The 22,580-nt window shown below is 38.6% G+C and overlaps 10 protein-coding genes and 1 non-coding gene across 11 annotated transcripts; 3 read left to right on the top strand and 8 right to left on the bottom strand.

The window, feature by feature from the left end:
* Positions 1-42: 42 nt before the first annotated feature.
* Positions 43-2,395, bottom strand: SPOG_00628 (transcription factor Esc1). Its single transcript, XM_013168803.1, has one exon. The coding sequence runs from the start codon at positions 1,698-1,700 to the stop codon at positions 591-593; it is 1,110 nt and encodes a 369-aa protein (XP_013024257.1). The 5' UTR covers positions 1,701-2,395; the 3' UTR covers positions 43-590.
* An 821-nt stretch (positions 2,396-3,216) lies between these two features.
* On the bottom strand, positions 3,217-4,707 carry SPOG_00629 (uncharacterized protein). Its single transcript, XM_013168804.1, has one exon. The coding sequence runs from the start codon at positions 4,480-4,482 to the stop codon at positions 3,280-3,282; it is 1,203 nt and encodes a 400-aa protein (XP_013024258.1). The 5' UTR covers positions 4,483-4,707; the 3' UTR covers positions 3,217-3,279.
* On the bottom strand, positions 4,664-5,927 carry SPOG_00630 (signal peptidase subunit Spc3). Its single transcript, XM_013168805.1, has 3 exons — positions 5,618-5,927; positions 5,251-5,404; positions 4,664-5,200 (listed from the first exon to the last, which is right to left on the bottom strand). The coding sequence occupies exons 1-3, from the start codon at positions 5,770-5,772 to the stop codon at positions 4,967-4,969; spliced, it is 543 nt and encodes a 180-aa protein (XP_013024259.1). The 5' UTR covers positions 5,773-5,927; the 3' UTR covers positions 4,664-4,966.
* Positions 5,928-5,934: 7 nt separating this feature from the next.
* Positions 5,935-8,237, bottom strand: SPOG_00631 (complexed with Cdc5 protein Cwf19). The gene is made up of 3 exons (XM_013168806.1): positions 6,751-8,237; positions 6,429-6,696; positions 5,935-6,362 (listed from the first exon to the last, which is right to left on the bottom strand). The coding sequence occupies exons 1-3, from the start codon at positions 8,098-8,100 to the stop codon at positions 6,124-6,126; spliced, it is 1,857 nt and encodes a 618-aa protein (XP_013024260.1). The 5' UTR covers positions 8,101-8,237; the 3' UTR covers positions 5,935-6,123.
* Positions 8,238-8,619: 382 nt separating this feature from the next.
* Positions 8,620-10,742, top strand: SPOG_00632 (PHD finger containing protein Phf2). Its single transcript, XM_013168807.1, has 3 exons — positions 8,620-9,270; positions 9,324-10,170; positions 10,221-10,742. Exons 1-3 carry the CDS (start codon positions 8,757-8,759, stop codon positions 10,483-10,485), a joined length of 1,626 nt encoding a protein of 541 aa, XP_013024261.1. The 5' UTR covers positions 8,620-8,756; the 3' UTR covers positions 10,486-10,742.
* Positions 10,743-10,774: 32 nt separating this feature from the next.
* Positions 10,775-11,828, bottom strand: SPOG_00633 (DNA endonuclease III; the record flags this gene model as incomplete). Its single annotated transcript, XM_013168808.1, has 2 exons — positions 10,775-11,633; positions 11,695-11,828. 2 exons carry the CDS (start codon positions 11,826-11,828, stop codon positions 10,775-10,777), a joined length of 993 nt encoding a protein of 330 aa, XP_013024262.1.
* Positions 11,829-12,105: 277 nt separating this feature from the next.
* SPOG_16310 lies at positions 12,106-12,187 on the bottom strand. Its single transcript has one exon. It is a non-coding gene; the product is annotated as a tRNA-Ser (tRNA).
* Positions 12,188-12,729: 542 nt separating this feature from the next.
* SPOG_00634 (DUF300 family protein) lies at positions 12,730-15,599 on the top strand. Its single transcript, XM_013168809.1, has 3 exons — positions 12,730-13,092; positions 13,187-13,274; positions 13,427-15,599. The coding sequence occupies exons 1-3, from the start codon at positions 12,956-12,958 to the stop codon at positions 14,501-14,503; spliced, it is 1,302 nt and encodes a 433-aa protein (XP_013024263.1). The 5' UTR covers positions 12,730-12,955; the 3' UTR covers positions 14,504-15,599.
* SPOG_00635 (AP-3 adaptor complex subunit Aps3) lies at positions 13,689-15,423 on the bottom strand. The gene is made up of 3 exons (XM_013168810.1): positions 15,091-15,423; positions 14,995-15,048; positions 13,689-14,691 (listed from the first exon to the last, which is right to left on the bottom strand). The coding sequence occupies exons 1-3, from the start codon at positions 15,355-15,357 to the stop codon at positions 14,515-14,517; spliced, it is 498 nt and encodes a 165-aa protein (XP_013024264.1). The 5' UTR covers positions 15,358-15,423; the 3' UTR covers positions 13,689-14,514.
* Positions 15,600-15,919: 320 nt separating the features above from the next.
* On the top strand, positions 15,920-19,771 carry SPOG_00636 (nucleoporin Nup124). The gene is made up of 2 exons (XM_013168811.1): positions 15,920-16,198; positions 16,262-19,771. The coding sequence occupies exons 1-2, from the start codon at positions 15,957-15,959 to the stop codon at positions 19,620-19,622; spliced, it is 3,603 nt and encodes a 1,200-aa protein (XP_013024265.1). The 5' UTR covers positions 15,920-15,956; the 3' UTR covers positions 19,623-19,771.
* Positions 19,726-22,127, bottom strand: SPOG_00637 (ATP-dependent RNA helicase Ddx27/Drs1). Its single transcript, XM_013168812.1, has 3 exons — positions 20,155-22,127; positions 19,976-20,096; positions 19,726-19,933 (listed from the first exon to the last, which is right to left on the bottom strand). Exons 1-3 carry the CDS (start codon positions 22,039-22,041, stop codon positions 19,797-19,799), a joined length of 2,145 nt encoding a protein of 714 aa, XP_013024266.1. The 5' UTR covers positions 22,042-22,127; the 3' UTR covers positions 19,726-19,796.
* Between the last annotated feature and the right edge of the window lie 453 nt (positions 22,128-22,580).

Genomic DNA, 22,580 nt, shown 5'->3' with positions numbered 1-22,580 from the left:
TAGAAGACTTTTACCAAAACAAAGAAAATTATATTTCATATATGTGCTTCTTATACTTATGAACTATTAAACTAAAGGTCTATTAATCTGATTATAATGACATTCATTAGAAACTATACAAGAATTAAGAAAGTAGAAAAGTAATTACCCAAAAACGTTGATTACTCAAATCGACAAGGCAATTATATATGTAAATTTTAAGAAAACAAGACACCACAATAAGAAAAAAAAAAAGAATAAAAAAAGGACTGAAATAACGAAAACATAAGTCTGAACATTCATAAAAGGAACCGCAATGGTGGTAGCACGGTTGAAGGCTTCAATAAGAAATAAAAGTGCAGTTCAACAGATGTGCTACGATCAAGCTGTCCAAAGAAAACAAGAGTATAGTATCATATGAGAAGTATCATATGAGAAAGAAAGGCAGAGAACATCGTAAAAAGAAACCGTTATGTTTTGAGAATAAATAAAAACATAAAATAAAAAGTTTTATAACATAGCAGAATATGAAAACAGAATCTTTAAAACATACCCAAAAAAATGACGAATTGAAACCTGAGAGCATGAAACAGGGTTATCCAATAACAGTTTTATTTTTCTCTTGCACGTTTTTCCTCAAGAGTCCTTATATGGGCTTCCAAGGTTGTTTGCTCTGATTTTAATTGTTCAATGTATTCAATGGCACGGGTTAACAACTCCCATTTTGAAGACTTGGTACTCTTATCAAGAGGAAGAGCATTCCTCAAATCATCGAAGAGTTCCTTAATTTCCTTACGACGCTTTCGTTCGGCAAGTTTATGATTTGTGCGAAGCTCTGGGTTGCGCACATAAGAATTCATATACTCGGTATGAACGGGGACCATGGAGGTTACGCGACGTAAATAATTATTACGGCCATAAGGAACGTTCGCGTTGAGAGGATAAGGCTCAGCAGGCGGATAAATTTTCGGCAAGGTTGAATCCAAGGTAGATGAAGTAACATCGGGCTGCTGCTTCTGATGGTTGTAATAGGGCTGATACTCAGGGTAAGAAACTTGAACTGGTGTAGAGGCGGAAGGAGTGGATGGTTTGCTTGGAAAGGAAGAAATGGAAGAAGGAGGTAAATTCTGGGTAGTCAAATATAAAGGCTGAAGGGGAGGATTATGTACGGAATGAACATAAGTGGTAAAAGCATCATTTCGGATAGTAGGTTCGGAATTGGCGTATGTATGACTGGAAGACATGGGCTGCTGAGAGGTAAGGGGTATATAGTTGTTAGAATTGGTATAAGGAGAAGAGTGAACAGATTCGGGTGATTTATTAGAGGTGGAAAAGTTGTTATTCTTGGAGTTCAAAGAGGGTGTTGGAAAGGAACTTGGGAGATTCTGATTGGAGGAAGGAAGTTGAGGAACGCCGTAAGAGTAAGGCATGGAGGAAGAAGAGGAGGAGGGAGAGTCCTTCATGGCGGAAGAAGATACAGAAGAGGAAGGGGACGAAGCGGAAGAAGAGAGAGAAGGCCAAGAGGACTGGGATGTGTGCTGTTGAAACGGTTTGGCGATACAGTTAATGGGAGGAAGGCGAGGCTTAGAAGAAGAAAACGAGTAGGAAGAATCAGCCGAGGCAAGGTATTGAGAGGAGGAAGAAAGAGGTGGTGGAGGAGCTGGACCTGAGCCTGGGCCGGTGATAGAATGCAAATGTGGAAGAGAATAAGCATTAGACATGACTACAAATAATGATGATGGAACAAATAGAAAGAGGGAATTCTAAAACAACAACAACCAAATAAGAAACAAAGAAGGAAAGATAGAGACACACTCAGAAATACAAAGACAAGAAGAAAACGAGAGAATCAACCAAAGGAAGTAATACACAGAAGATCGATATGTATTGAACGCGCAAAAAAACAAAAAAAAAAAAAGAAGAGAAGAGAGAGAAATCGTTATATGTCGCTTGATCAATACTGACGAAAGAACAACATAAAAGAGCAAGTCAAAGAAATGTATAGAGGGATCTTAAAAAAAAAATAATGAAAGATGGGATAAAGAACCAAGACAAGAAATGACTACAAAACAAGAGAACCTAAAAGTAATAAAGGCAAAATTAAATGAATTGGGATAGAAAAGAAAACAACCCCGCGAAAATAAGAACGACGACAACAAAAAATAATCAAGGAGCTTTTTCTCTTTGATTTTTAATTGCGGATGGGAGGTACTTTACTATGACTCTTGTATTGGTGGCGGTGCTTATTGCAGCGTTGATAACAAAAAAGGTAAAGGAAAGATATGGTTTGCTGATGATGGAAGATCGGAACAGCGGTCGGTGGATGGAGTAGTGTGGTGGGGAAGAGAGATCTTTTTATAAAATGGGATAAATAGAAGAGAAGAAAGAAGATCGGCAGAGAGAGATGCTTGTGCGGAATGAAACAGGGATAAGAGTAGAATTTTTATGTCATATCTGACTAGCGACGTAATCAGGTGGAAAAAGCGGAGATCCGAAGGAAGTATTTTCGCGAGATAAAGAGCACTCGTTGGAGATACGAGATGGAGAGGGAAAAAGATTACACGGAAAGTAAACAAACCAACCAACAAAAGATGAAAACAAAAATGAAAAAATAACTGTTGATGGAGTTTTGCGATAGGAAAATGATCTGTAAACGAAAAAAAAAAAGAAAAACAAAAAGAAAAAAAATAAAAAAAAGATGAAAAAAAAAAGTAAAAATGAAACCCAACTCTTCATTTTTGTTTTCATCTTTTGTTTACTTTTGCAAAAACTTTTGAGTTTCCGTGCCAAAGATTTTGCGAAGTATCTCCTCAAATTAAAAACTCATTTCCCCTGAATGACAAACCTTGCGAATGAATCTTTCTCGGGTCCACCTTTTCAACTATGACCATATGCATTGCGCCTCCTTGCGTTTGTCGTCTACTTTCCCACACTTAGGGTCTGACATTTTTCGTTTTCGTTTTCACGTGTACATCTTTATTCTCAATTTATCGAAGAATAAACAAATAGAAATAAAACAAAAAAATAGTCCCTTCTAGCTACATTGTTTCACTGAGAGGTTGGATTGTTTCTGTTTTCTGTTTTCTGTTTTTTCTTCCTTCTTCATTTCCAATGTTCTACCATGAAAATATGTTTACATCGATTGGGTTTCAATACTAGGTTTGCCATTATGTATTCTTTCTTTTAAATTTCTTGTTACAATTTCTTCTTTGTTATTTGGAAAATAAAATAATGTAGATTCACTAGTCTGCTTTGCTGCTTTTATGGAGAAATGAACGTTCTTGTTTATGCAATTATCCTCTAGTTCATTCTATTAATCGTCACCTCCATTTGCTCTTCTTTTTCAGCTTCCTCACTATCATTTGCGAATACTTCTTGATACGGAGGAGGTGGCATTGATACCGTCGAGGCCGCGGCCGCGGGCGCCGCCGCAGGAAGCCGTCTTCCCCAGGTCGAATCCGTCGATGCTACTTGCATACGATCCATCGTTGTTTGTGTAATTCTCTCTTGCTCTTCTTCCTCCACTGCAAGTCGCTCCACTTCAGCGATTCCTGGCGATAATACTCCATACAAACAAATCACTGTTCCCACAATAAGTTCCGGCACATATCCAAGTCCGAATGCTATCCCTGGGTTCACTTTTGGATTGCTCGCATTCCAGTTGTATTTCCAGCTGGAAATACATCCATACACACCTCGTAGGAGCACCATCAGGCCTCCCATATAAACGCTCATCCATCGTTTTCTTCGGTCACGTCCATACTCTTTCAAATATACACAAAATGCTCCCACACAGCATCCTAATCCAAATAAATTGATCACCGCTGATGCCTTAAATCGTGCGTCCGTCGCGACTGCTGCCTCTCCCCGCGCTATTCTTGCCCAAGAATGAAACCCGGCCAGTAAGAATCCCAGCATCGACAGTATATACATCACAATTGGCATTCCGTATTCCATTGTCTCTATCCTTTTTCTTCGTTCACTGCCATCTGCTTCTCGTCCGACTACCGTCAGCTCTCGCCAGCGTATAAATCCAAACGTACTCACATAGTGCCAATACACCAACACTAGAATCGGTACATTCGAGTGAAAGCAAAATGAGAATATGCACATCGACAAACCTTGAACCGGATTTCGATCCACATCTATGTATGCAAACCCTGAGACCGCCAACACCAGGATCAATAAAATCATCCAGTAGAATTCGGCTCGTCTCTGGAAACCCTTTTGTGCTCCGGGGACATTAAATTTTCCTATGTTCATTAAAAGAAATGGGATTAACAGGAAACCCAAGCATGCGGACACGATCCCAACAGCCCCATGCCCTGCCAATTTCTTCACTGGACTATCGCAATTCACTCCATCCAAAACGGTTCCTTCTTCTGTTATGCTTGGCCAGTTATGTTGTCTCCACAAATAGCAATGCGTTCCATTGCCAACTGTACCATTTCCATACACTTGATAGAAAAAGCGTTCAAAGGTTTCTAGTTGAGTAGCATTCATCACAGCGTATTCTCTTGTTTTTCTAAGCAAAACCTTTAATAAACCTATCAAAAGTTCTTGTATTGTCTACTTTTGTCTTCCTTTGTGATGATTTCGTGCCTTGCTTCCTTTTGCCCAAAGATAAAAAGAGTATATTATACTTTCTGTTTAGTTCTCTAAAACGAACGATCAATATAAAACCATCTTTTACTTATTCGATTTAAATAGTTTTAGCAAACATTACCAACTGCTGACGCAAATTTACTTTTCTAGGTCTTAATTCTATCTGCAAAGGTACGATGACTTCAGGATGTTGTAAACTGCAATAGTCAAATAAATAACTCCTTTGATTTGAACTCGGTTTTCTTATCAATTCCTCATAGCTGTAAGTTTCTTGAATTCGCTCGCTTTTAAACTCGTCCCCTGCGTACGCATTCTGAAGTGGATGTACCATTGAAAAAGAACAGTAAAATGAACGTATTTGCTTAAGATATATTGGAAACTCTTAAACCTTCGTAAAAGGTACAGCCAGAGACGGAGTTCCGGAGCCCCAAGTCAAAAATCCTAGTTTAGGAGACACTGTCCAATGCATTGTATAGTTCGCTTTCAAGTTACTAAAATCATTGCTATACTCGTTAAATGGATGAGCATGTAAATTTGAAAGCGTATTCTCAAGTTGCAAATGGGATTCTTCTGAAGTTGACAGAATGCGATCCCAGACAACAATATTATTCACATCCTGCAAGATTAGCAATGCAAATTCCGGGTAGATGCACTTGAGCAACATACATGTTTTTCCGTTGGGTATGAGGCTACCAAATAGACGACAATGTGCTTGGTGTTCCAAGTCCATAGATTTGAAAAATCGGCATCCAAGTCAAATTTGATTTGAGCATAATTCTGCCGTTTATTGTGGAAGGCATGATAAAATCTGGCTGGTTTGCTAATTCTCAAACGTTAGTAATCCAGTGTTCAAGAAATCCAAGCAAATACGATCAAAATTCATCATCAAAACAATAACAAACTGGTATACTTTACCAATTCCTCTCATCCTCTCATTCTCGCACTCGAGTTTCTTGAACAAAGTAGCAAAGACAAAATTGGCTATAGTTTCGAGAGGAAAGCGTAGTAACTTTTCATTCAAGATCACACTTACTATTTAGCATAATGAACAGTTGCTGGAAGGATTTTTTCAGCACTGGGGTTTTCAACAAGATTCTGGAGAGTGATGATTGCACATAAAAGAATCAACATAGAAGAGAGCTTACTGAAAAAAGCACTGATACGATTTGAGGTAGTATCTAATAACATGTTGATTATATATTGAATGCTCTAGATTGTTTTTCAGTAAGTATTTTCATACACTATTGCTGTTGTAGATGTGCTTGCTTTAGACTGCTATAATACTCGGTAAATGCATATAGTTGCTTTTATCGAAAGGCTTTACTTTTACAGGTAAACTTGAATTTTAACGTGCATTTTTATGATATGATATGAACAATGTTTGTGTACTGTAAAACTTTTAAGGTTTCTTGAGATAAGAAAGCTTTTTTTTTATTTCAACATTATTCCCTGGTGCTATCTTCCAATGGTCCTTTTTTCTTAACAACTAGTATACAACATTACTATGTTAAAAATAAATAAAAAGTCTTAAGTAAGAAATCATTCCAATAGGCTTTGAGTCCAATCGAATGGACGAAAACGAGCTCGGAAAGCATCTTCAGCTGGATCCCTTATGCCAGTCCATTTGCCTCTTCTTCGTATAACTTCCGGTGGAAGGTTAAGCATACTTGCGAATACTTGCCTTGGAACTTGATCATGTTGACCCCATATTTTTTCATTTTCGACAACATGTCCAAAACCCCCGTCTACCGTGAACCAAACATGAAAATAGCCCAACTCTAAAAATGGTTAGTCTTGTTCGAGCATCCAGAGGAATTCAAATAATAATTCTCATGTTTCCTCACCTTTAACCATCATTTTTCGGAAAGCCAATTTTCCATATTTTTCAGCACCTTTCATTGTATCAATGATTTTGCGATGCTGCGACCATTCGTCATCAGAAGTTAAAATAGCTTCACGAAAATAAGCTGGTGCCAAAGAGAGTGTGCGTTTAGGTACAGGTACGCATTCTATTGCAGTATGTAGAAATCTTTGAGGTGAAGGAGCGTTTTCGTAGAAAATAACACCCATCCCCATAGAATCAAACATTAGAGCGATGCATTTCATAAAATTCTATTTCAAGGTTAATTTCCGCAAATGTTTTCAAGAACAAACATATAGACATACCCTAACCTCATCCCATTCATCTTCATCACAGGAGAGCATGTTTACACGGTGATTAGTAGGAACAATTAAGCAATGATACTTTGCTAGTTCAGGTTTCGTTGGTAAAGAAAGATACACACGATGGCTTAGTGCAATGACAGGTGCTAGCGGCTGTGAATTAATACTCATACACAACGGGCAAGAATCGAGTACGCGGTTCATTTTTGATAAATTTCCTCCTTGAAAAACATGGTTCATATCAATTTCTCTTCGATTCATACGATCGGCTAATCTGTTTGCGTTTTCATCGAGATAATCGAAATCATTCGAGAATCTGCTATCTCTGGTAATACGTTTTGCATAGTCCTTATTCAATCCATGCTTGTCCAATTTGTTCAAAAGCTTCTCCTCTTGAACCATTTCTTCGATAGAGGGGTCGCCTTTATTTAAAAATGGTTCCAAGCGGGACTGATCATTTCCGTCTGTGGTATCCTCAAACCTTTTATACATGGTATCATATTGCTGTTTCAAAGCTTCATAGTCTGAAGAGTTTTTAGCCTGCGCTCGTAAAACCTGCGCTTTTACTTTATTCAAATCATCCTGAGTAGGCTTTGAAAAAGAAGAAGAAGATTCTGGTGGTAAGGGGTTACTCTTTCGCTCATTCTCTAAGCGATTCCGATACTTTTCGCCTGTCGGTGCATCTTTTTTTATTTTACCCGTTGCTTTTCGATGATCTAACTCTTCTTTTTCTTCTAAAGCATCATCAAACTCTTCTAAAGAACCATACCTTTCAAGAGCCACATCTTCAACAGGTCGATGGCTATCCTTTGCCATGTCGAAAACACGCCGAAGCTTCATCATTCGCCAGCGTGAACCATTGTCACCAATTATGTACTCTAAACGCTGACTTTTTGCAGGCTGTTCATCTATCACCTCCCTAGTTGTGTCCCCAGAAGGACGATCTGATTGAGTAGCTTTGATAAACCGCCCAGGAGTTTGTTTAGGTTCTTCATAAGCAGGTTCTTTCGACATACGTGTTCCATACACTCCAAAGTCCATTCCCTCCAAATTTCCAAGCCTAGAATCGTTCCTTTGTGAGGTATCCTGATCTGTAGCTCCAGTAAAACGAGAACGAAAATAATCATTTTTCCGCGAAAACTCTTGCTCCGCATTTCGTTTATAAGATTCTTGACCCTCATAAGACCTCTTCCTTTGAGGACTATGTGACCGTTCACGTCGTTCTCTTCTTCTCAAGCCACGTTCATCCTGTTCATGACGCCGTCTACGGCGATATTCACGATCATGTCCATCATACCGAGAAGATGCTCCTCTCTCATCCTTCTTCCTATCTAAATGTTCATTTGGAAACATTTAGTCCAATATTTCTTTACGAATTCGCCAATTTGGCAGCGAAGGCAGCCGGTTTATATCGGTTTGGTTGTCGAATCCATTTCAGGGCTTAACGAAATTGCGTTGGCATTTCTAAGTAAATAAAAGGCCAACAAAGGGTGATAGACAGCATCCTAATGTTTTTTTGTTAGTGGCAAAGACAAAAGGAGCTCATTGTAAAGGGATTGGATCCATAACTATCCTTTATCAAGCCTTTTCTGTCTTTGAGTAAGGCGTTGAGAAGAATCATGCTTTATGAATCCCTCAGGCAGGAATCCTCTCAAAAAAAAGGGGTTCTTTAACTCAAAAGTAAAGAAAAAAGACAAAACAAAAAAAACAGTTTGAAAATGTACAGCAAGCGAATAAAAGAAAAGAAATCAAAAAAACTCTTAGTATGATTTATGTGTATGATATTGTAAAGTCACATAGAAGCCTCACCACCAAGCATGTTAGCGAGTCATGATATACTACTTTATTCTAAAGTTACAGACTACGTTTCCACTCGCAATTCACTAGTCTTCCAGATTCCTTATAATACAATCGTAACAAGGCAATAATTTGTAGAATCTTCGTAAGTGTTCTATTTCAGTGGATGTACTTTATTAAATTGTGCTAAATTATTGCCTTGTATAAAACTAATGTCTGGAGCACCGTATTATGAAGATGACGGCGGATCACTGAATTCTGGACCATATCCTTTTCCATTCGATGATGATCGTCGATTTCAGAATTCCTTACATCAAGCGATTTTTCATGAGGATGATCCTGGACGTAACGACGCGGGTGGTTCTGCTTTAATTGACCAACCATTTCACGATATACCGAAAACAAATGTGAACGCGGCTAACCCTATGGAAACTGAATTCAGTCAATTCCAGTCAACAGGAAAAGCACAAGATTTTGGCTCCTTATCTAATAATGGCTCTAAGGATGAGTTGCTGTTAACCGAAAATGACGATGGGCTGAAAGGCAAGACAAGGATTCCCTCTTCGACAAGTCCGTTTCATCCGGAGAGTGGTTCTCCAAAAAGTAACGAGTCTCATAGCAAAAGGCATAATCCTTTGGCTCCTCCTGGAGCGTCACCTCTTCCTCCAATGTCCATTGCCATGAATTTTGCCAGAAAAAAAGCTTGGCCTGCAAGTTTAGCAATTGGTAAGTAAATTTAGGACGTATACAGTATTTTTTTTCTAACTGATTATCTTTAGAACGTGATAATACCGCTGATGCAATCTTTTCAAGAGAAGAAGGTAAAGAAGAACAATTTAATATGGAAGGTGTGAAAACGAAGTCGGGACGTAAAGTTCATCGACCTAATCATTTCGATCCTTTGGTGAAATTACCAACCAGAAAACGTGGTCCTGGTCGGCGGCCTACTATTGCTTTGACGATGAAATGTTGTATATGTCAGCGCTTACAATCACCACCTACAAATCGCATCGTTTTTTGTGATGGTTGCAATGCCCCATTTCATCAGCTCTGTCATGAACCAAATATACCTGATTCACTTTTAGATTCTCCTAATGGCGAATGGTTTTGTAACGCTTGCTCGCAACGAAAACATCAAAAGCCTTTAATTGTAGGGTCTACTGCAAAAGAATTGAGCTTGTCCCTGGAAGAAAAAAGGTCTTATTTGTTTAGTCTACCAACCTCACATTTGGTTGACATACTACTTATGTGCGAACAAGCTCATCCAGAATTACCGACTTTAAGTCCGAATGCAGTCTCATTTATAAAAAATAAAAAGCAAGAAAAAACTCCTGTTGTATCTTCGGAAGTTATGTCCCAACCAGGATTTGGTGATATTTCATCCGATGCCCATGAGGTTTCTCAAGCAAACCTTCAAGGACTAACGTCCTCAAGCTTTAACTTGGATTCTGTCACTGATTCGGTTGTTTCTCAAGATCATATATTTCAATTCTCAGAAAAAGAGCATGTTCCATCTATCGATGAGTATATGCAAACTCACAGTAACGCCGACGAGGTGATGCTTGAAGTATTAGAGAAGTTTCCAGCCGTTGCTTCTCTTGATTCTATAATTAGTTATATTCAAAGGTTTGTTGCTCAAGCTCTTGTTTCATCAGGAATTACTAACGATTAAATAGCAATTATGGTGATAAACATTTAAATAATTCAGATATAATCAGAACGCTGAATCGGCTGGTACGAAAGGGGCGTGTTCTCCGGGATGCCACTGGTGTCTCTTACGAATTGGATCGAGCATTCGATAGACAAAAACCTTCCATTCGTAATGATGTTTCTGTAACTGGACCAATACCTATCGATTTTATGTTGTACACGCCAAATACAGACGAATTAGATGAATCTTTCTGTACTCATTATGTTTTCAACGACTCTGCTGTACTTTAATCATTATTTGCATTGTGATATTCTGGGACGATTGCATCGCATACAAATCCAAAAAAAAAATAATGGAATTGCTTTGCAAAATGAATGAAATGACTATTAGATGAATTTTATAGAATCTAATTTAAAGAAACTAAATAGAAATACAAAGCAATAAAAGTTTTGTGAATAGGAAAATTGTTTTTTTCTTTTTTTTTTTTAAAAAACGAGAGAACGGATAATAAACAAGAGATGAATCAATCATAATTAAATAACAGTTTAGAGGAAAAAAAATGACAGAAAAATAGTAATTTTAAAACAAGTCTTCTATATCTTGAAGATGCTGGCGAGAAAAATATTCAGAGGCCACAGCAGCCGTTCTTCGATACCGTCGTAAAGGTTGATCTGCATTTTCTGTGTAATTTTGTTCCTTAAGGCTTTCTTTCTGACTTTCGTCACCTACAGAAGACTCAAGTTTAACTTTCTTTTCCGGGACAGCATCAGAAGGAAGTTCATTCAGACCAGTAGGGATTACGTCGTATTCCGTCTTCTGCTCTTGAGTTACCTGAACCTCTGGGGAAGCTGTAGGAGAACGTTTCTTAACCTTTTTCGTAGTTTTCGAGCGCTTTGCACTCACCAGACTCTTTTCCTGATATGCACTTGGACATAGTCCCTTGGAAGCGAGTGTGCAAATATCACAGCGCCTTCCTCTTGGAAGACAAATAGTTTGCCCAAAACCAACGAGCATATAATTCACTTCATGCCATAGATGTTTTGGCAGAAAACTTTGCAGAGCCAATCGAGTCTGCTCTTCTGTTTTTGTGTGGCACCAGCCCAAGATATTTGAAATCCGGTGTACATGTACGTCGACGCCAATGCCGACAATTTTGTCCCAAGCAATACCCATGCAAAGATATCCCATCTTTGGGCCTACACCAGGTATAGACATCAATTCTTCAACCGTTTTAGGGATATCACCATCATATTTCTCTTCCAGAATTTGAGCCATTTGTTTTAAATAAATTGTTTTACGGTTATGGAATCCAACTTTTTCGATAAGCTTGTTTAAGGAATCCTCGTCAATTTCTCTTATTGCCCGTAGACATAGTCCTTGCGGCAAATTTTCCTTCAAGTTCTTCATGGTTGGTCCAAGGACTGTATCCTTCGTTTGACTCGACAGCATCAAAGCTACAAGAGTTTGAAATCGAAAGATTTTAGGGTCTGTTTTTTCACCTAGTGTATGTGAACCTTGTACGTCCACGGGAGCAACTACATTTTTTTTTCATCTCTCGAATCTCATTGTAAACAGTCTCCCAGTTATCTGGGAAATTTTCATTCATCGTTTGAGAGCTTTTTAAGCTTTCCATTCCCCTTGAAACCCATTATACAGAAACCAGCTTATAGAAGGAAATAGTTAGAGTAGAACAGTAGAATTTGCAAAAATTTTTACTGCATTAAGGAAAAACGTGCTCGTAAAAAAACAAATAAAGAAAGTAAAAAATGAATGAACAGGGTAGTTTGAAATCACTGATAGAAACCACTTTCAAAGTCGACCGCCTTTAGGAAGTCAGCTGTTATTATCACCATTCTTGAATCCTTGTAAATTTTGGGTTTTCCTTTCGATATGGAAGGAGAGAAAAAAAACGACACCAGCAGGATTTGAACCTGCGCGCGGAGACCGCAATAGATTTCTAGTCTATCCCTTTAACCACTCAGGCATAGTGTCTTTGGTTGAAGGCTGCTAAAAGAAAGAGAATATAACCCATTTGTTGATTACTGGAACCTGGCTATTGGTTTCAAATGTACGCCCATGCAAAAAAGAAAAAAAAAAAGGAAATTCTTGAAATAATAGCAAGACGAGAGGAAGTAATTTGGGAATGTTAGGTTGAACTCCAAAAGACCAGATAGCTCCAGTAGTAAAAGTAGTAGTAACAAAACTTTCTATAGGCTAGGTATTCTGAATAACCTAGATCATGAAGAGCACGATTGAATACGATTTATGTGAATTTGAAACCTTCTTTCTTGTTGCTAAAGCATTCTCCCATCATCTTCTCCCAAAGGGACAAGACAACTAGTAAACAATATGGGATTCATGTATTCGGTATTGCTCAATTCGCTCGCAAAACAAGAAAGGGTTTGAAATATGAAAAGGAATTCTTCAAAGAATGAGTCAAATTGAGTTTTCTTCGTTATTTGATGAGAAAAATTCTTCCATTTCTACCTTTGGATGCTTGTTGACACTCAGTATTTCTCAAGTTACGATGTTACTTTCAGGCGAATCGATGAGTTGAACTAGCAAGAGCAATTCAAAAGAATTGAAGGTTGAAAAGACGTATACAGGAACTATACCCAAGAGTTTTAAGTAGTAACTGAAATTGCATGTAGCTGAGGGAAAGCAAAAAATATCTGGAAGTTTAAAAAGAGAAAAGCAATCAAGGACGAAACTTTTATTTATAATTGTCACTTTTGACATCTATTTTTCACGCACTTGTCCATGGAAAACGAAATTGTCGCTTTATGCGGCTTTTTTGTTTCTATTTCCCTGGTTTTATCGTTTATTTCAATCGCTTCTCATTTAAAAAATTATAGAAAGCCTGTTTTACAACGCTCTGTAGTAAGGATTTTGTTAATGTTCGTTTTTCTCCTTTTTCGTTTTCTTTTTTCATTTTATTTTTTTCTTTGGAAATTGTTCGTTCATGAATGTTTTGCTAATCTTTATTCACAGGATTGTTACTTATTCTATCGTCTCTTTTTTGGCTGTATATAATGAAAGAATTGGAGCCTATTTTGAACCTTTCAGGGAAATCTACGAGGTAAGAGTTATGATTGATAAACTGCATCCTTGAGTCTACAAATGGGTGTCAAAAACAAGAGGGCTTTTTGATTTGTTCCGAAGCCTGTGTAATCTATTTTCTTGCTATATATGAACAATTTTTTGAGAATCACATCTAACATGTCCTTATAGGCATTTGTACTTTATTGTTTCTTTTGTTTGCTTATTGACTACCTTGGCGGCGAAAGAGCTGCTGTGATCATTCTGCATGGACATTTACCTCGTCCTCGTTTATGGCCATTGAATCACCTTCAAAGTGATATTGACTTAAGCGATCCTTACACATTTCTTTCCATTAAACGAGGTATCTTACAGTACACATGGCTTAAACCATTTCTCATTATGGCTACACTTCTTAGCAAAGCTTTAGGAGTATATGAACAAGAGGGAAAGCCGGTCTTTGTTACAGCTGCTTTATGGATTGGGTTGTTGTACAATATTTCGATTACTTTATCTTTCTATTCTTTAACAACATTTTGGGTTTGCTTGCACGAGGAGTTGGCTCCGTTTCGACCCGTCCCGAAATTTCTTTCTGTAAAAGCTATTATTTTCGCCTCCTATTGGCAACAAACCCTTTTGTCCGTAGCCAACTGGCTTGGCATTTTGCGAAAGACCCATGGGATATTTATCTTATTAGACCAGAATGTCCTTATGTGTTTAGAAATGCCTTTCTTTGCGTTATCTCATTGGCATGCCTTTCGTATTAAAGATTATATAACGCCATCATGGATATCGTGTTCAAGGATGCCGATTATAAAAGCCTGGAAAGATGTTGCTGGGTTCAAAGACGTTTGGTGCGACAGCATTCAAACGTTACAGGGCGATCGGTATGTCTATGAGAATTTTGAACCTGCTGAATGTCAAGTCCCATCAAGACATGATGCACGATTAAATCGAACAATCCGCGGTTTGCGTTACAGTCAAGGTGGCCAGGGCAAATACTGGGTTTCCCGATACGATCAATCACGCGTACGTTTAATTAACAACAACAACTCCCCAGCGTCAAGTAAAACTTACTTCTCTATCCCCGGTTTGTACAGCGAATCTCAGCATTATGAAGGAGGAATATATTTTGAAATAGATGACGAGATAGAACCGCTTTATACTCAGGCAAAGAGTATGCCTTTTGGTGATTATAACTATCCAGTACTTCCAATTCCTACTATTTCAGAAGCCGCTCCTATAAGAAGAAATCGTTCAGAAACATGATTACAGGTTCATTAGAATCTCGTAGCGAAAGAACTGAGTGTATTACCGAAGTTTAGTCCCCCAGGTCGCTTTGTTTTTGGCATTTGGTTTTTACAAGCCGCAACTATTTCGTTCAAATTGGTTTCTAAGACCAATCCACCGGAAACGATTTCAGCAAGGATTGCATGAATTTCCTGAAACTTAAACACCTGGAAATGAACGAGTTAGTAATAGTTCGTTTTTTATGATTCCTGTATAATATAAAGCATTTCTCTACATCTTCTTTTCTCTTTCTGCGAATCGTCATAGACCCGGTTTGATGATCTTCTGATGGACGTCTTTATCCACTTGAAGTCGAATGAGTCAGAATCTGTTAAAGCTCATTCAATTATGATACAGCATTAATCAAAAAATATTTTAAAAGGACCAAAAAAAATATCATGATTCGGTCAACAGAAAGAGGCAAGGACTTTGGAATCCGTTCTTATTGGAACGATGCACTCGAGACTTACCAAATCTAGTTCACAGACGTTATTAAAGCAGCGGTCTAAAGCTTCCACAAAAACCTGATTGTTAGCTTTACCGAATTAAGGGGAAGGGAAACAAACCTGAATGAGATCTAAAATCCCAAGTTCGCTTTCTGCTTCATCCACCACAAACACAAAATATAAAGTGGCATATTGACGATAAATAATCCTGTTTTTTCCAGCAATCAAGCTGCTCTCAAGAAAATTGCACGATGCAGCCGTACGGTTGGATACTGAATGATAAATTTCGCCAAGTAACCTTTGTTGATCCGATTCTTCAATTGGAGTATAAAACTTTGTCAGTCTAGGTTTCCCTTTATTATTGAAGATAAAAATTGCGTAAATCATGTCCAAGAGACTGCCTGCCCTTCACTACTTGTTGGTACCAGTAAAGACAAGCTTACCTAGGTGGAAAATACATGTGGTCTTGTTTCGGTTATGACAACTCTATTTTTGAGCTTTACTAACCGAAAAGCAGAAATGCGCGTGCCTGAAAGTCTCTATTTCTTTGCATAAATAATATATATATATATATACACTGTTTTATCTACATGTATAGTATATGAATGAATTTTTTTCATTAGATTCAGTCGATCATAATTGGCATCGTAATCCCTCCATGTACAAAGTCATTCTTAGAAACATATACTAGCTGACTTGTTTTGCTCATCGCTTTAAAGAGTCCCTGCTTAGGATTATCTTTCATACAGAAAACCCAATGTCTAAAGGTATACACCAACTCGTACTTTTACCTCCTCGCATTAGTAGCATTAGTTACTTATTTTAAACATATAACGAAATGTTACACGTACAATATCCTTAGTTAACGGAAAGTTACTTATTCCTTAGAGCTCACTATTCGGCTTAAGAACCACTTGCCACGAGGAAATGCTTGACAAATTCGCCTTAACCACAGTTCCTTTCTCATCGTCGATGTGCTTATTTTAATGCCTCCGTCTTCAAGAAATCAACGTGCGACTAAGAAATTACAAAGAACTCCTTATGACCGACATGAATCGGGAAATCACCGACCCTTTTTTTCGGCTTTGAAGGCTACAGTCGCTTCTGTTTTGCGACCATTCAGCAATAGTTGGTCGAGCAATGCTGAAAAAGAAACGCCTAATCATAAGAGAGCTTCAAGAAGTCTATTGGATCCAGAATTGAGTCCTCACTACTTGGGACGAACTCCGTAAGTACAGTAATAAAGAATGGAGGATTCTTTTATTCAGAACATTTTGCTAATTTCATATAGACATATTGTTCGCATAAATAACCGTAGTCACATTCGCACACTAGATGGAATTGAAGGAAAGTCAAATGAAGATGATTTGTCTTCTAAGCAATTTTCCCAGGATTTTGTAGAAAATAAAACCGCTTCCCGCAGAGGTAGCATGCAATCCGGCTTACCGCCAGAAAAATACCAACAGCTTTCTTCTGAGCCTCATCTTCAGACCCCACCATTAACTTCCTCTTCTGCGGCCTTGCTCGACATTTTGCGCTCCATTCGAACAAACCCCAATGCGGGTAGCTTACCTCATATTACTCCTGTATCTCAATTATCCACTAGTCAATCTAGCAAAAAGAATGTGCCTTCACAGCGTATAGGACGCCGTTCTTCGACAAAGAGGGATCTCCCCCAGAGACCCATTTCAGAAACTAGAAAGACTGATACAGGAAGGACAGATGGTCAAATAGCTCCCAGCTATTCTTCAGATGAACATTTCCAATCTGATCAGAAGTCGCAGCACCCTAAAAGTACCAGTAGTATCGAGTTACATCCCAAAAAGATCCGTAGGGAAGAGCCAGGATTGAAAAGTGTGACTTCAGCTTCAAAGGAAGCTAGGAAGGAAAAATTACGTCAAGAGTTGATTCCTATTGTTTACGAGACTCTTGAACGCATTGATTTAAAGAAACAGAAACTGGTGAATGCTGAAGTCCAAACCGAAGAGCAACCTGGAAATTCTAGTTCCGTAAACAAACAGGACTTCGTCTCTGAATATGAATATTCTTTCCCACCTGCCGCAGGGGGCAACAAAAAACGTGTGAGAGCTGCCTTTTCCGCATTAGATGAAGATTTAGATGAGCTTTTTGATAAAGATGAAGACACCGCTATGACCGATGCTGCTTCCCGTTCTATGACAAAGCATCATGAGCCACTCATTTCGGGTCCTGATAAAAAGGCTCCTAAAACTTTGCTTCCTCGCTCAGGTCCTACCTTTGAACAACTTCAGTCCTCATTGTCACCAAAGCGTAACCGTTCTGGTACAGAAGAGTCAGCAATCGTACCGAGCAGTTATCCTAAAACCCAAGAGAAGGAAGATATCCCAGCGAAGACAGCTGAATCTACAATTGACACTACATTCACTCCGGCTGAATCTCAAACCACAAGCACATCAAAGAGTTTTGCAGCGATACCCGAAAAGAAAGATACCGAAAAACTTCCAGAAAGTTTGTCCGACAATATTCCAAAATTCGAGTTTAAGTCTACTACTAGTGCTCCTAAAAGTATTGCTGAAACCGAAGGTACGGAGAATCAGAATAAAACACCTATCTTTTCTTTTGGTAAATCATCCGATAAAGCCAATGAGACTTCAAATCAAACAACTTTTACAACTGAAAAACCTGCAGCCACTCAAAAACCTTTTACTTTTGGACAGCCTTCTGAAAAAGACCTTTCCGTAGAGAAAACTGAGGCTCCGAAACCTGCTTTCAACTTCAAGCCTGCTTCACCAAATAAAGACGAGCAGGCTCCCGCGCTTTCGTTCAATTTCGGCAAAAAACTCGAAGAAAAAGAACCCGAAAATAGTAGTAAGCCTTCTTTCACCTTTGGTCTTCCTTCTCAGCAACAGCCGTCTAAACCTATTACTCCATCGTTTACGTTTGGTCAACCTACTGATCGCAAGATATCAGAAATTCCTACTAAACCTTCATTTAATTTTGGCCAGTTAGCTCCTATCAAGAAATCCGAAGAACAAAAAGTGGAAGTTGCTGATTCGACACCTAGTGACAAAAACAACTTGAACGTTCCCAAGTTAAACTTCAATTTTGGTCGGTCGTCCGAGAACAAGGAATCTACTGCCTTGAAACCAGCGTTTTCTTTTGATCAAGCTGCTACAACCGCCACATCGCAATCACCTCAACCGACGTTTACTTTCGGAAAACCCAGTACAGGACAAAAGAGTGCTAACATTGCTACTGAACCATCAACCAATATTGTACCCTCAGCTAATACAGAAACCCCGAAGTTCACATTCGGCCAAAATGCTGAAAGAGAGGTTACTGAAGCTTCAAAGACTACCGAAGACAAAAAGGAGGAAGTCTCGAAACCGACTTTTTCATTTGGACAGACTCTTAAAGGTGATGAGCAGATTGCTCCGGCTAAACCTTCATTTAGCTTTGGACAATCATTCGCCAAGAATGAAAATAAGGAATCGACAATTCCCGCTGCCGATAATAATGCTGCTAAGCCTACTTTCACTTTTGGTCAGCCCACGAGCTTAGGAACGTCGACTGCTACCAAGCCCACCTTTAGTTTTGGAACCTCCCAATCGAAGGATGAAGTAGCTAAAAATGAAAAACCCACTACTTCTATGTTTTCATTCTCTAAACCCTCTGATGTCAATGTGAAAGATAATACTGATCGTCAAAACGAAAGACCCGCGGATGTGAAACCAGCTACTCCTGTATTTTCTTTTGGATCTAGTGGAGCTACAAATACATTCAACAAAACGGAAAAACCAACTGCTTTTTCCACTGGTATAAATGCTTCTACTTCAAACACCTTGACAGCAAACGATGAGAACAAAGGTCCTACTGGAAAAATAGAATTAAATGACCAGGAGAAGAAAAACCCATTGAGTTTTACTTCCACTGATAAGCCTTTTTCTTTTTCTAAACCTACAGAATCCGATACCGCTCAAACAACAGCGCCATTTACATTTGGGTCCAATACTAATCCTCCTGCTCCTATTTTCGGCTCTTCCCCATTCAACACGGCTACTAGCGGGAATATGAAGGCGCCTAGTTCTGAGTTCTCAGCCAACGGTCCTACTGGTGCACCAGGATTCGGATTATCGGGTACATCAAGTACCCAACAGCCAGACACCGCCAACGCTTCTGCCCCATCTGGTTTTGGAAGTGGTTTCTCACAACCAAGTTCCCAACCTACTGGTATCTTTGGATCGTCAACTTTTGCAAGTACCAATTCTCCTTTCTCTTCCAAGCCAAATGCGGATCCTAGTGGTTCTACAAGTACAGCAAATACTTTTAGTAACACAGGCCAACCGCCTTCAGCAGGATTTACCTTTGGAGCTTCAAATAACACGAATCCTTCTGGTTTTGGAGCATCTAGTCCTAGTGGATTTACCGCCAATCTTGGTAATACAACGCCTGCTTTTAGTTTCGGTGCATCTCAGCCGTCCAATCCGCCCAATGCAGGATTCTCATTTAGTGGAGCCAGTACACCTGCTTTTAGTGCTGGTTCAAGTACTACTCAGTCTCCAGCCCCTCAAACTCAAAGCGGTATACAATTTAATTTAGGATCAACTAATGAGCAGCCGAATCCTCCTGCTGGAAGGAAGATTGCAGTTCCTCGCAGCAGAAGAAAACGCTAAAAATGAATTTTTATTAAATATTTGAATGACATGGGTAACTAGGATAGAGAAATAAAGTTATAGATTTTTTATTTACAGAATTGTCTAAGCAATTTAAAAAACATAAAAGAATAATTAACAACTGTTACTACCCAAAACCTATTTTAAACCTAATACCAATGCATATTCCATTCTTTATTTCTTCCCTGCAGCTCGAGTTTTTGTCATTCTATCCTTTTTAGTTTTCTTATAGGAACGGGGCATTTCCTCTTTTTCAAGCTGTTTTTTCCTCTTAGCTAGAGACGTTTTATCAGGGTTTTCAGAAGTTTGAGCTAATAAGTGTCAGCAAAAAGACATTATTTTATAAAACATACCTTTAGAAGCCTTCTTTTCCTTTTCACTTTGGAACCAAGTACGAGCGGGTCTGGAGCGAATTTCATCACTATGCTTAATAATGTTCTCTCCCTTTTTCAAATCACGTTCAGCAATTTTAATCTAACGGTATTAATATCTTGTAAAAAAAAAGAAAAAGAAATTCATCATAAAATCATACCTCTCTCTCTTGCTTCTCTTCATTCAAAACTTTATTGACTACGTCTTCCAAGTCTTTAATTTGTTTCCCGTATGATTCTACCTTATCGAACTCAAGATTTCGACTAACCACCTTTGTATTTTGGGCTGCGGAAGTTTTGAATACATCTTTAATAACTTTCCGATCACCTTCGCCTGCCAGAGTTACTGCCCGCCCGCTTAGACCAGCACGAGCCGTACGTCCAACACGATGAAGATAAATTTCATGCGATGAAGGAGCTTCATAATTAATAACAACCTCGATTCCCTTAATATCAATACCACGAGAAGCAACATCGGTGGCCAATAGATAATTACATTTACCATCCCGGAAGTCCTCCAAGGCACGAATACGTTGTTCCTGAGACAAAGAACCATGGATTTCGGTAGCGCTTAAGGATAAAAGTCCAAAGATAATCCTCATTTTATGTGCAAAGGCCTTGCTTCGGAAAAAAATAATGGTTCTTTTATGAAAAAGTGTCTTACACAAGTAAATAAGCATTGCTGGACGAAGGACTTCACGTTGAGGACGAACACGAATAAATTCCTGAGTGAGTAGCTTAGCAGTTGATTTTTTGGCATCTACGAAGAGACGGACTGGTCGATTTAAAGAAAGACGAATTAAATCGTCAACTTTATCAGTCATTGTAGCGGAGAACAGCATTGTTTGCCGAGATTTAGGACAGCTGTTAATAATTTCATTTAATTCATCAGCGAAACCATCATCAAGCATTCGGTCGGCTTCGTCCATAACCATAATTTCAATATGTTCAACCGTAAAGCCTTGCGAATTTCGCATATGATCAATAAAACGACCGGGGGTAGCAATAATGATATCAGGTCGCTTGCGAAGTTCTTGTTCTTGCTGCTTTAAGGACAAACCACCGACACATAAGCATGAAACGATATCAGTAAAAGCAGCAATCTTTGTAGCTACGCTGTGACACTGAATACCAAGCTCACGAGTGGGAACCAAGACCAATACTCTGGAAGTAGGTATTTTTTTAGGACGATAGAGTAAACGCTCTAAAATAGGGACAATGAATGCAGCAGTCTTACCACTACCAGTGATGGCAGCACCAACAATGTCTTTTCCAAGAAGAGCAACTGGAATTGTTTTTGATTGAATTTGGGTAGGCTGTTCAAAACCCATTTTGGAAAGACCCTTCAGAATAGGCCGAGATAGATTCATAGATTGAAAAGACGATTGCATTTTTATATCTGCGCTGTCTTTGTCTCCTTCGGAGAAATAAGCATTCTTTTTAGCAACCTCCTCTTCGTCTTCCTCGTCACTTGAAGCAGATGACTCTTCGTTTAATCCTTCTACACCGTTCTGTAAGGGTGTAAATGAGGGAACAGGTTCGGTAATGTCATCATCATCATCGTCGTTGTTTTCCTCCTCTTCCTGATCAGAAGCCTCCAATGTTTTCGCTCCAGTACCAAAACCATCGACGGCTAAATCTTCGTCATCTGAATGCAGGGTAATATCTTCTTCCTCAGGATCTTCCTTTGCTGTTGAGTTTTGTTCCCTTTCAGCATCTTCACTTGAGACATCCTTGATGCGATTACGCTCGATAATCGCGTCCAAATTTACTACATTCGAATCATCACGGTAACCAGATTTTGCGGAAAGGTCAAAATCCCAATTCGAATCTTCCTCTGTAACGAGACCTTGATTTACGTCCGTTTCAAACATAAAATCGTTGCTAAATTCACTTTCCTCCTTTCCTTTCTGCTTTTTCGATTTCTTTTTAGGTGTCTTTACTGGAACTTTGTCTCCCTCTTCTGCAGCATCGACATCGTTGTCATCATATTGAATATCATCCTCTGAGTCATCAATAGTTAAAATAAAATCGTCCTGTACCTTCATTGCAAAAGGCTGGAATAAGTAGGAGCAATTCGCACTTGGCTCTTAGTACATTGCACGTTTGCCATCAAGTGAAAATAAATAACGACCTGGTGTGCAATTTTGAAGCATCCGTATGTTTTTTTTGCGTTGTTTAGCATAACTGCGTAAACTAAGTTCTCTCGCTTTGTATTTATTTAGCTTTTAAGGAAATAAATCCTTTTGCAAGCGAGAAGGAAGCACGATTACCTATATCTTTGTCGAAACAATATATTCGCAAAATTAAGAGAAACAAAACAAGGATTTAATGATGAAGGAAACCTTCGGTTGATTTATTTGAATCATGTAATTCAATACCAAATATCATAAAATAGAGCCAGTAAAACCTAGACGCAAACCTTTGTAAAACGATTGAAACCTCGGTTCTAGCGTTCATATTATAATCACATCGATATTGTACTTCTTTCTCCTAAACCTCGTTGGGATTGAAACAAGTTGTCTCGAAAATAAGCCAATATAATGTTCTATATTTGTTAAAAAATGTTTATAAAATATGAAGACAT

The sequence above is a fragment of the Schizosaccharomyces cryophilus genome (assembly GCF_000004155.1).
Source record: "Schizosaccharomyces cryophilus OY26 unplaced genomic scaffold supercont4.5, whole genome shotgun sequence".
NCBI classification, from domain to species: domain Eukaryota; kingdom Fungi; phylum Ascomycota; class Schizosaccharomycetes; order Schizosaccharomycetales; family Schizosaccharomycetaceae; genus Schizosaccharomyces; species Schizosaccharomyces cryophilus.
This window is presented reverse-complemented; position numbering and strand designations above follow the sequence as displayed.